Source organism: Erithacus rubecula (assembly GCF_903797595.1).
Source record: "Erithacus rubecula genome assembly, chromosome: 4".
Classification (NCBI taxonomy): domain Eukaryota; kingdom Metazoa; phylum Chordata; class Aves; order Passeriformes; family Muscicapidae; genus Erithacus; species Erithacus rubecula.
Genome location: NC_136686.1, coordinates 10,111,045 through 10,123,046, shown reverse-complemented (window position 1 = coordinate 10,123,046; position 12,002 = coordinate 10,111,045). Strand labels below are relative to the sequence as shown.

The window sequence follows — 12,002 nt, the reverse complement described above, 5'->3', positions numbered from 1 at the left end:
GTACAAAAAGCCTTTCAAATTACCTATTTTTACTATAAATGTCTGTACGTGGATGTGACAGGCAAAGTTAAGATTTTTTAAGTGGCAGGACTAGTGAATGCGAAGATTTCTGTCAAAAGGATCTCAAAGAAGAATGGTCAATTATGCCTCTCAAAGAACTGTCCATTTTCTTTCTAAAGGGGTCTCAGGGAAATGCAGCTCCACTATTTTGAAGTTGAACCCTTTGCTAGGTACACTTGTACTTGCAGAGGAAGGTGAGAAAAAGCCAGCACTGGTTCCTTATTTAGACATTTCAGGGAAAAGAAACTGGCAGTGGTTCAGTCCTGTTCCCACAAATCCTCTTTCTGCCTGTATTGGAATGAAACAACTGATTCACAGGAAAATTTCTTAAATGTGTGTGAGGTTGTGTTTTTGGAGAAAAATATATTTGCTCTGTCCTTACTATTTGTAGGTGGTTATCTGGAAATTACATTCCGCAGTAATAAAAAGAAATCTGATATTCTTCCCAACAAAAATTTCCTGGTCAAATGTTTGTTCTTTGTAATTAGAAATAGCATCAAAGAGCAGAAGGTAATACACTCCATACAGCTGTAGTGTACCAGCTGTACATTACAGTAAGTGCACAAAGCATTTAATATATAATTGAAAAAAATTATCTCTGTATTATATAAATGAGTCAGAAATACAAGAATGTAGTGAAAGCATTTTCCTCTTTCAGAGGGTTCTTTTCAATACTGCTCTACCTGAAGCCACTGCTGTGCAAGATGGCACAAGAGCCAGTTGCCAGAAATGCAGCTTGAAGACTCCCTGAAGTTTGTACAATCAATTGTATACAGCCCAAGTCTGGAGAGAGACTAGCAGTGGGACACTGCATTCATTTACCAGCCTGTCAAACAGGTAAGGCAGCACCTGGGAAGGAGGAGGAAGCAAAAGTCTCCTAGAGAACATCATCACCTTGCTTAGTTATTTTAGCATATGCTTTGAACAGCTATTCTGACTGCTGAAAAAAAAAAAGAAAAGGCAGAGAGGGGTTTCCTTGGAAACCAGTCTGTCCTAACATCCTATAACAATCAGGCCTAATTGCAAGGTATTTTTGCTTTTTGAAGAACCTGTATTTTCCCTCCAAGCACTACTCCAATAATTTAAGCTGCCTTCTACTTAGCTCTAAACTGTAGAAGAAAGCACAAAAAATAAAGCAAAGACAAGTTTATGTGAATGTGCATAGCAAAATAATGCATGCAGAACCATCAGAATTCTTACCAAGAAGTTATGACAGAAATGGAAAAGGAAAAAAAGTAAAACAATGCAGGTAAACATATAAGCACCTAAAATTATTTCTGCTTTTCCCCAAAGACACCCTTTCACTTTCCAAAACTGCCTGGCTTACAACTTTGAATTGATGGCTCATTATGAAAAGCAACAGCATAACTTCTCCCCTTGAGACTTCACATCTCTGAAACAGTACCTATTTCAGAAATCCCTTTCCAGTTTTCATCATTCTCCCTCCCAATAGTCACATATTTTAACTGCATTTTTGGCAGCAGGCAAATGGAGTGCATTGAGTATGTCTCCTGTGTAACCCTGCCTTCCAACTTCATGACACGTGGTAGGTCTGAAGAGACCTCACCAGAGCATAATTAAAAAACCTATGTATGCATGAGCAGGGTATTCCAGAAGGGAGGACCTCTGGACAGGGCCTAGACTAATAATGTTCAGGAAGTACATAAGCAAGTAATACAGGCAAAAGAAAATTAAAACAATTCATGCTTCAATTATAGTGTCCAAAAAAAGGAATTAAATTATACACAGAGAGGTCTAAATCTCCAATTACCTACAAATGAGAAGCTGGAAAGTTCCCAGGTTTGAATATGGCAGAGGAAAACTCCTAATACCACACAAAGAGTTCTGAACTGTACCATGGGGAAATGATTCTATTTGCTTGCAATGTATTTCCTATATTTTGCTCCTTGCTCTGTTCCTGGGAGCATTTTCACAAGCAAAACATGACTTTTAATCACTCTGCTACTTTTTCTGCACTGGAAGTCAAATTCCTCCACCTAGATCACAGTCACTATCAGAGAGGTGACAGCCATGCCTCTAACTTGCACGAGACACACAAGACTACCAGGGTGCAAGAATCCAGTTGTCAAGCAAGGGGCCTTCGTGATAAAAAAGGAGAGGAAAAGTACAGAACACATGGGAAGTAGAAAAGCACATTTTTTTGAAAAGCATGGTTTTCAAAAAAGGAAGGCATTTGTGGAACAATCTGCCCAGCTTTTGGCTTAAGACAACAGTTGGATGTCTCTACTCATGCATAACATGGATGAGATAGAATCTCTCTGTACCACAAATCTCTTTACCCACTGACTAATGTGAATGACACCAGTGGAAATCAGCCACCCAGAGTTGTTGCCAAAATTATGAGAGCTTCACTGGCAGCCAGTTATTGAGAGATGGATAAATTATTTGGTTAGAAACTAATTACACACAGCCTGAGGGGCCTTGCGTTTGTACTCTGCACAACAATAAAGAAAAATAGGGCTTGGATGCACTGAGATCAGGAACCAGACTGCTGGGGAAGCCATGGAGCCCAACCCATCCTCACTGAGGAAAAACATTTGAAGAGGTCTGAGAGTGGCCCACCTCAGTATCTCATCAGCCAGCAAACACAGATACTATAAAATGAAATCCTGACCGCATAAAAAGGGCTGCATGAAGTCTAGAATCCAGACTAAAGTATCACATATCCTTTATGCCAGCAAGACTAGAAATATATAAGCAGATAAACAAACAAGCAAGTAAACACTCGAAGAGGTCTGACAGAGACAAAGAACCAAAACATTTTTAGCTTTCATGCTTACACAGACATAGCAAGCCACTGGAAAAAAATCACTAACAGCTATTCTTCTTATTTAATTAAGATACTGGTATGTTGCAAGACTATTTTCTTTTCTCCTTTTTTTTTTTCCTTTCAACAACCTATGTTATCTCAAAATTCAGTAAGATATTACTACTGGAAAACTGTAAAACTCTTCCTTCCTCTAAGTACAATGCTGGCACCTGTTACCTGCATTTCCTTTTTATTCCTTATAGCTTACCACTGCAGGTCCTGTTGTCAGAGTTCAAGGAATAGTGAGCTGGGCAGCCACAGACAAAGCCTCCCACAGGGACTGCCAGGCACAGGTGAGAGCAGTGACCATTGCTGGATGCACACTCATTCCAGCCTGCCTGCCTGGAGGAGTGGAAGACCAGGATGTCCATAACATAATCCAAGTGCCCCTGGATGATGGTTCTGTTCTGGCCACTGGTCTTGTTGGCTCGCTCGATGCTGCGCCGGCTCCAGTCTGTCCAGTAAATGTAATCCTGGTACTGGGTCAGGCCAAAGGGGTGAGGCAAATCATCAGCTATGATCTCACGGTCAAGGCCTGTGTCCAAACAGAAATGAGAGAAAAAGCAGAGTTATGTGGGCACAAGAAGTATACTGATGAACATGTCCCCTGCTCAGAAAGGTTACCATGCAATCACTTAAAACTTACTATTTCACCATTGCAAGAGTAAAATGTGCTAATCCTGCTTGCCATTCACAGAAAAAAATGTAGTTCACTGAAGAAAAAGTTTCAATTTCAAAAATTATCAGGATTCTCAGAAAGAGTCTGTCCTTTCCCTCCTTCCCAAAACTGACAGGATGCCTCTCAATTTAATGCAGGATCCTGACACTGTATTTCCAGTTGAGAATCTCTTGCACCACACTTTTCCCACTGCTTATAAAAAGAAAACTGTCATGAGCTTAATGAAATACTACAATGCATTTTGAGAAAAATTAAATATATAAGGCTAAACTAATCTGTCTCTGGAATCACAACAGGAAAGAGCAGACACAAAGTCAGGACAGGAAACAGCTAATTGTGTATACCATGGAAATGTTAAGAGATCTTAAGGAGCAGGACACAGCAGGGGGAAATTATTTCAACCGTGTTTTATCAACCACTTCATTACCATGGTACCTCCTGCTGTGCAGTCACGCAAAATGAACAGGAGATTATGAAGCAAGAAGTCATTCCCTTTTTACACAAAGAAGTCAAGGATGCAAAGCCCCACACTCTGCTGTCACCAGCCAGGGAAAAAGAAGCTCTAATGCCATGTCCAGTCCCACCAAAATGCATGAGAAGCTGAAGAAAAGCTTTTCCATCACGCATAATTCCCATATTGCGTTTTCCTGTTTTGATCTTTTTCTAGCTTTGTTCCACTACTGCAAGGATATTGTTTAAAGCAGACTAACTCCTTTAGCCTTAAATACTGGCTAACTATTAATGCTAATTAATATTGTTAATGCTAATCTGAATAATTCAGAATACAAGACAGGTCACTCCAATAGGAGCTGAGAAGTTAAAACAAGGTACTGTGCAAATTTGAGAGGGCCTAGGTCCTCCACACAATACTCTAGGACAGTGAAAAATAAAATATTCCACCTCCATTTAGCTGCAATTACCAGCTTATAAAATCATCACAGATCCCAGCACAAGAGAACTCTCCTGCTGATAAGCACTAGCCAGGAAAAGATCCTTAACATGCAGAATACAGGGGGGAGAAATGCCTGAGGATACTAACAAAGATATAAAACCAAATTGTATTAAATTACATGTTGAATAAGCTGTTGGTATCTTTCGTTCTACCTTTGTTATGTATTTTATAGTGCTAGTGAGAGCAGAAAAATAAGACCCTCCAAAACACTGCAAGCTGACATCTTTGTCCTACATATAACTGGAAATACATACACCTTGTGTAATTTTAACTGAGCAACCCAATCTCCTACAAGAAAAATCGAGGCCTTGCTAACCACAGTGTTACATAAACATGAATTATAGAACCAAACATTAATGGCGTGTGAGGTTGGGAAATTTTATTTTTGTCTTCTGACGCGTATCTTTGCATTATCTAAGCCCCAGTTTGCCATGAGGGAGCTGCAAAAAGCAGCACTGCCCTCAGGATGCTGCCCAGGGCTCTGGGGCTCACCTAGCATGTTGGAGGACTCTATCAGGTTGGTGTCCAGGTCGGTCCAGTACAGGCGTCTCTTGGCGTAGTCGATGGTCAGGCCGTTAGCCCGTCCCACGTTTGGGACCAGCGTGGTCCTCTCACTGCCATCCATAGCAGCTCTGTCAATCTTTGGCTTGCCACCCCACTCAGTCCAGTACATGAACCTAATTAAAAGAACAGAAGAAAGAAAAATAATTGCATTCAATCCAAGAGAAAAACAAAACAAAAATCCTTATAAAAAATAAGGTAAAAAGAAAAGCCGTAAATCCAAGCACTTATTAAGACCCATTGCGCTAAACGAGGTTTTTTTTCCCAAAGTACAGGCAGAAAGTGAGTCAAGTTTCCTCAAAATGCTTCCATTGTTATTTTTTCTCACTTGGACCTGGACTTCCACAAGCAAGTTCTGTGTGAGAGCACTTTGCTAGTAAGTAATCCATGCACATCATTTAAGAGGCAGAGGCTGGCAGTCGGGTACCTTCATTTATACCTGATCATTTAGCAAGGTGCTTTTCCAGAGCACTTATCTTCTGTTTCTAGCCAGTTGTCTCTCAAACGAAGGAACATAAAAAGGTAGATCTGCAGGGTACTTTTGTTAATAGGTGTCCATTGCTTGTGTCCACACAACTAAGTCAACCAGCCAAGTAAAAAGTGTCTTACATTTCAATCAAGACACATAAAACTGTGTGGCATTTTGACTGGAGCAAAAATACAATTATTACATACTCACATGCCAGCTTATGCCTCATTTGGAAGAAGGACAGACTTGCACATGTTTACATTTTCTCTAGGCACTGCACAGTACAGTAGGATGCATATTTGCATATTACATATTACATACATATTGATGGCTAGTTAGTCACTTCTTCCAAAATATTAAGCTGATACCATTCTAAACAAAAGTGAGATGCAGCTATCCAGTATTTACACCTTTGGGTTTTAATAACTCTAGTAACAAACCCCTGGGAAGTCTTTCAATTCCACCAATTGCACAATAAGTAAGCTTGCTTCAGAAAGTGATGATGAAGGGGAAGAAATTCTTTAGACACCAGAAATGCTTGCAAATTTTTCTTAAAAATTTTCAAAGTACTTTGTGTATAAATTTTGCAAGTTGAGACAGCATGGAACCAAGTGCTAGAATTGCCCCCATGGCAGCAATGCATTGTAAACTTCCATTTAAAGTACAACTATACTATATGTATACTTACATAAGTATACAGCTACACTACTGCTGTAAGGAAAAATGGGCATTCTGATCCAAGTAATTTTTTTTCTGATCTGTGGTGAAGAGACAACGCACTGAATGATGATAATCCTTAGGAAAAAACCTACTTCCAGTGAAAAACTAGAATCATACACAGCAGCCTTTTGTTATAAATGAGTAACTGGATCTAAAAATCTGAAGTTGAATTCTCATCCAGGTAACCCCTGGTACATCAGGGCTGAATGCAACCTAGGATCCTGCTGGAGGTGACCATTGCCACCACCTTGTCAAAATAAAGCAGAAATAATATTTCAAGTTCTCTGCATTGTCATATTTCCTAGTCACACTGTGAGAGCTACAGCAATGTCATAACCCTTTTAAATTAAATTCCCTCATTTGAAAAATAAGGCAACATTGGTATAACCTAAAAAGGTTTTTGCAGTAATTAGTTACTGTCAAGTGAGTGTTTCATGGTAGAAGAGCTATTTCAGAAGCTGAATAGTTAGCTTGACTTGCTCCATTCCTTCTGCCCTCTCCGTGTTTATTGCCCTACTTTTGCTATTACACTTCACTCCAGCTGAGAAGTTTCTTCTCAGAAATCTTTCATTTGGGGCATAGGTGAATATAATTGTTTCTGCTCCTTTTCTGTCCCTCTTCCCTTTAAAAGCTTTCCTTATCTGAAGAAACACCTTCCTTATGCTCAGACTAGAAACTTCACTCTACCGCCCTCAAATTAAATAACTTAATACCTTTATTGGACCCTAACTTGTGATAAAAAGAATTCTAATTTTTAAAACTATAAATATATTCCTTTCAATGCTATAGTCCTTTTCTGATTAATGAATTTCATAAACTTAAAACTACTTTGATTCTGTGGTTAATTAAAAAGCTAAATATAAATCCCTTTCTAATGAGCTGCTCCGATTTTTATTTTTTTTCATATTTTTAATGATTATTCAGGACATTAAGAGTGTATTTCTCTAAATTACCAGGTTGCATTCCCTAGCTCAGTTCTCTCAGGGTTTACAGGCAGCGCTTAACTACCATGCCCTAGAGGAAGCATTACAATGTTGTTTTTCACTGTTCATAAACACAGAACTAAATCAGCAGTTACCCCTCAGCAGGGTCCAGCGCCAGTGCCCGGGGACTGTCGAGATCTTTCCACACGAGCACCTGGCGGTGCTGCCCGTCCAGCTTGGACACCTCGATGCGGTTTGTGCCAGTGTCAGCCCAGTACAAGTTCTTGCCCAGCCAGTCCACAGCCATGCCCTCGGGATAATCCAAGCCAAACTCCACCACATGTTCCAGTGCGCTGCCATTCATAAACGCTCTGCTGATGGTCTGCAGGGATACAAAGATACACAGGCAAATTAGAAATCTTACCAGTCTGTCACTGGGCTGCTTGTTTGCTTTGTTGAATTTTAAACACTTTCAGATTTTAGACATCTCATAGGAAAGAGGATCTTACAATATGCTACTTATTTGCAAAGCAAACAATGCTGCTATTCAGAAGTAATGATTTACTGCGCTCTGTGAATGTATTCTGTGCCAATTACAATAGCACTTCACTGGGGAAATAAATGGGATAACTAGTTGGGTTGAATTAAGCATCTGCATGACAAAGTGACCTTAATAACTCAGTGCCAACTTCGAGGGGGAAATATTTTGGCTCTCCCAGGACTACACAAAAGCATCAATGTTACAGCATGGAACACTGTTTAAAGCAGCCTAATGAAAAAGTGCAGGACAGAACAGCAAATAGAAGAAAACAAGCAAACGACTGATGAGTTCAGTAGCTTCAGTACTGATGGCTAAATTTAATTTCGCAAAGCACGATCTCTTCTTGGACTTTTATTCAAAAAACTTTTGAAAACTGTCATCAGGACCAGCCTGTGATAGCAGATACAGCCAGATACTAATGTCAGAATTTTACAGAATTCTTTAGGCAAACATCGGCTACCTTCCTATGTCCTCAATATTCCTCATACTTGTGCTCACAACCAACCAGAAAATCCCTGATTTTGGTTTACTTCCTAGTTCGGACACAACCCGCTAATTCTGCCACTTTGTAACAGCACACAGCAGGGAAGTTTATATCTCAGCCTTCATCCGTATCACCTACACAGCTCAAAAGAATACCGTGATTAGCCATTTCAGCCACGTCACCTCAGACTCATTTCAACTGTGTTTTTAACTACTATGATTCTTCAGTTGCAAAAGTCCAAAAGTTAATGTTGGCACAGGTATCAAGCCAGTTGCAGAAAATCTAATTAAAAATTACTCTTTTACATATCCCTGGAATTTTATAAACCCGATTAATCAACTTACTCTTAAATATCTCAAGCTTGTACAAGCTTAATAATCAACATGGACTAAATCTCTACCTTCAGTGAAATGTCAGTCCAGTAAATGCGATTGTCTGTCACATCAAAATCCAGAGCAGAAGCTTCCTTAACTCCAGTGAGCGGAATAGCAACGTTGTTATTGTTAGTTTCTAGAGAGATGCGCCTGATGTCTGCTCTCCTGGAAAAGAGCAGGAAAGCTTCTGGGACGATGCAGGTCCTCATGTCACTGATGAGCTCGAGGCCGATGGGGCAGGCGCAGCGAAGGCCTTGTGGTCGGTACAGACACAGGTGGCTGCAGCCGCCGTTGTCTTCTGCACAGGGGTTTGTACCTAAGCAGGCAGCAACAAGAAAAGCAACCATTGCACAGACTGACTGCAGGTGAAAGGTGAAGCTAGTCCTCACTTGCATCAGCTACACTATGAGTCCTCCATGCAAACATGCAGTTTTTCTCCTTGTGTTCTCTGATCAAATAATTTTTCATTCATTTCCTGTAATCCTTTAGACAGTCCTTAGTCTCCTTGGCCAGAAAGCCAGTGATTGTTTTCCTTATGCCAAGAAACAAATTCAGCATTAGGGAAAGGGATCTGAGCTTCAGCAGCTGCTGATGATCCCAAATCACAGCACAAGCACTGAATGCATGGTAAGTGTATGTTCTGTTGCCTTTTACAATACACTGGTCCAGCTGCCTACCCCCTTGCATTCCAACAGGTAAAAAACTTGCAGAGCTATTTTCACATCCATTCAATGGTCTCTTCTCTCAAGGATGCAAGTGAAGCAGCTCTTTGCAATGCTCACTTATGTACCTGCACATGCAAACTGAACTAAGAGAGGCTTGGTATTAAGGAGTTCAATTGGCCAAACAGCTGTAAGAGGGCTGCATTCAAAACACATGTACCTTGAGGCATCAGCCAAAGATACATCTCACGTACATTGGACTTGTTTCCTGCAGTACAATCCAGACACAACAGCAAGAAGCTGTAAGCCTTATCCACATAGCAGGATACTCAGATACTGTGATGAGTTCTGTGATGCTACAATTACATCTTTCTGTGTAGTCTGTGATGCTACCAGTGCTTGGATAGCCTAGGACAGGCAATTTAAACCTAGATTCTGCTTTTTTACACCACAAATACTGCAGGAAAGGAAGTACTTTTAGATATTTCTAAAGACAATTTTCTAGTATTAATGTAAAAACTACCAAACAGACTAAAACTGGCTCATTCATAGCTTTTACATACTAGGAGCACATGTTCAGCTTGCTATTCTTCCAAGCTACAGAACTGAAGCTCCTCACAGAGGACCTAACCTACCCCATCAATCTGCAGCTGCAGTTATCATGCCATAGGACTGGATTCTGCCCATTTCTAAAACTCTGCAGTACAGCAGTGATGGCATTTTCTATCTCATTCCCCCTTGCCTGATTAGCAGAGCACTCACCCATGATCTGATGCACATTGGTGGCTTTCAGGCCCATCAGATCAGGCAGCTGATCGATGATGATCTCTCTCTCTGCCGTGCACTTGTGCACGCGCTCGATGCTGCGCCTCTGCCAGTCTGTCCAGTAAATGTAGTCTCCCAACAGAGTGAATCCAAATATATGGGGCAGTTTGTCTTCCACCAGGACTCTCCTACCAGTACCATCAGCATTCATGACCTATGAATATACACAAACTTTTTAGGTATATAGAATAAACCTGCCACTATTTGGTAGATTAACAAACTAACTGCTCCATGCTTAGACTTCAAATTAAAAAATAATCTCCTACTCATTATAATGCTACCGATGTTACACAGAGCTCTGATAAAAAGAAGAGACTGTTTATTAACAGGTACTTACTCTAAGAGCCTTATTTAGAAGGTTAGTCTCATAACCAGATTGTAATGTGAAATTGAGACAACGCTCACTACCTTTGCTTTAGGAACTATTATTATGTAATAATAGTTACTCTTTTTATGACTCTCTCATTTCTGACATGAGTTTTGGTTCAGTTTTAAAGAGGAGTCACTGTGTTTTACACAAATGAAGATAAATTTATAATGGCCAAGGAGTTCTGGCTCAATATCTCCTAGTTCACAGTCCCTCCCAAGTGAGCTTTGCCCATATTACAGAGAGCATTAAGAGGAGACTCCACAGAAATACAAGGAGGCAAATAGTGAAGAAGATCTACAGAGTATATTTATATTCCCCAGTCTGAATAAGGAACCATTTTTACATTCTTCAAAATTAAGTACAGTAATTTTTACTACAAGGAACAGTAGTAGTCTGTAAATAATTGCATGCCTTTGATCAAGACACTTGATTTACTGTCATTTTTCTCTACTGTGAAAAAGGAGTAATACCTAACTTCCTCAGTGAGGCACTGAAAGGATTAATTAAACATATGTATGCATGTTCAAGTGATCAAGTGCCTTATGAATGTCAAGTACTATTATAAAATGTACCATATTGACAGGAGCAAAGAGTCCCATCTTTTAAGAGAAGCTTAAAAATGGTCCAGTGCTAAAATTAAAAAAAAAAAATCCTTCTGAAATATTTCTACTCGTTTCAAGGTTATAGCTTAAGTTTACAGTATGTATACCACCCTTCCAAAAATGGGAAAAAAACCTCCAACCAATCTTAATACAAAAACTTTCTGAAACAATGTGATTCACAAAATCCAAGGTAGCATACTAATCCCTGAAACATTAAAGCATCCTTCCCATCACCCAATCATGTTCTAAGTAAAACTGGAAAAGAAGTGATTTATTAAACCACTGTTTCCAAACCCCTCTCACTTACAGAATTAAGATATCCACAGACAAATTTATATGGCTTCCTGTCATTCCCATGGCTCAAACCCAAAGACTTATGCAATCACAACCTTCAGGACTGACTGGTTTAGTATCTAAGACTAGACTGATGATAGCTGGTGGCCAGAATATCTTCCCAGATCATGAGAAATGTAAAGGCTAGTTTGGAGCAACTCCTACCCAGGCACATATGAGAAGAGAGGAAAGGAATAGAGAAATGGAACTGAAACACACACCTTTACATAGTGTAGTGTACACATTAATAAAATATTTATAAATTCCCTATAAAAACGTGGAAGAAATGCTATAACCTTAACAATAATTCAGTTTCTCCTTAAGATTGTACCTTATCAAACTTCCCAACATTTTGGCACTTACTCTCATTATATTAAAATGGGAACTGAATCTTGTACACATTTCCTACAAAAAAATCAAAGGGTCTCTGCATATTTGCTGGATTGTAAGAATAAGCTCTGTATTTACTTTTGAAGAAAGGTCAAAATTACTTTATGGAATTAGATTACCAAAATCCTCCAGTACAGCAGAGTATACAGCATGCTTCTACAAATGCACTAATGCATTTAAAAAATCTAAAAAATAGATGACTTGTCTGTGGTGACTGGTTTCTCCCT

General features: G+C 39.6%; 1 protein-coding gene across 2 annotated transcripts in view; it reads right to left on the bottom strand.

Moving 5' to 3' along the window:
• LRP6 (LDL receptor related protein 6) overlaps positions 1-12,002 on the bottom strand; it is a 115,207-nt gene that overhangs the window by 24,762 nt on the left and 78,443 nt on the right. For both annotated transcript variants that reach the window (XM_079304993.1, XM_079304994.1), the window contains exons 8-12: positions 10,018-10,234; positions 8,620-8,909; positions 7,350-7,576; positions 5,014-5,198; positions 3,099-3,425 (exon numbers count right to left, since the gene is read on the bottom strand). In XM_079304993.1, the coding sequence (XP_079161119.1) occupies positions 3,099-3,425; positions 5,014-5,198; positions 7,350-7,576; positions 8,620-8,909; positions 10,018-10,234 (1,246 nt within the window). The remainder of the gene's footprint in view (positions 1-3,098; positions 3,426-5,013; positions 5,199-7,349; positions 7,577-8,619; positions 8,910-10,017; positions 10,235-12,002) is intronic.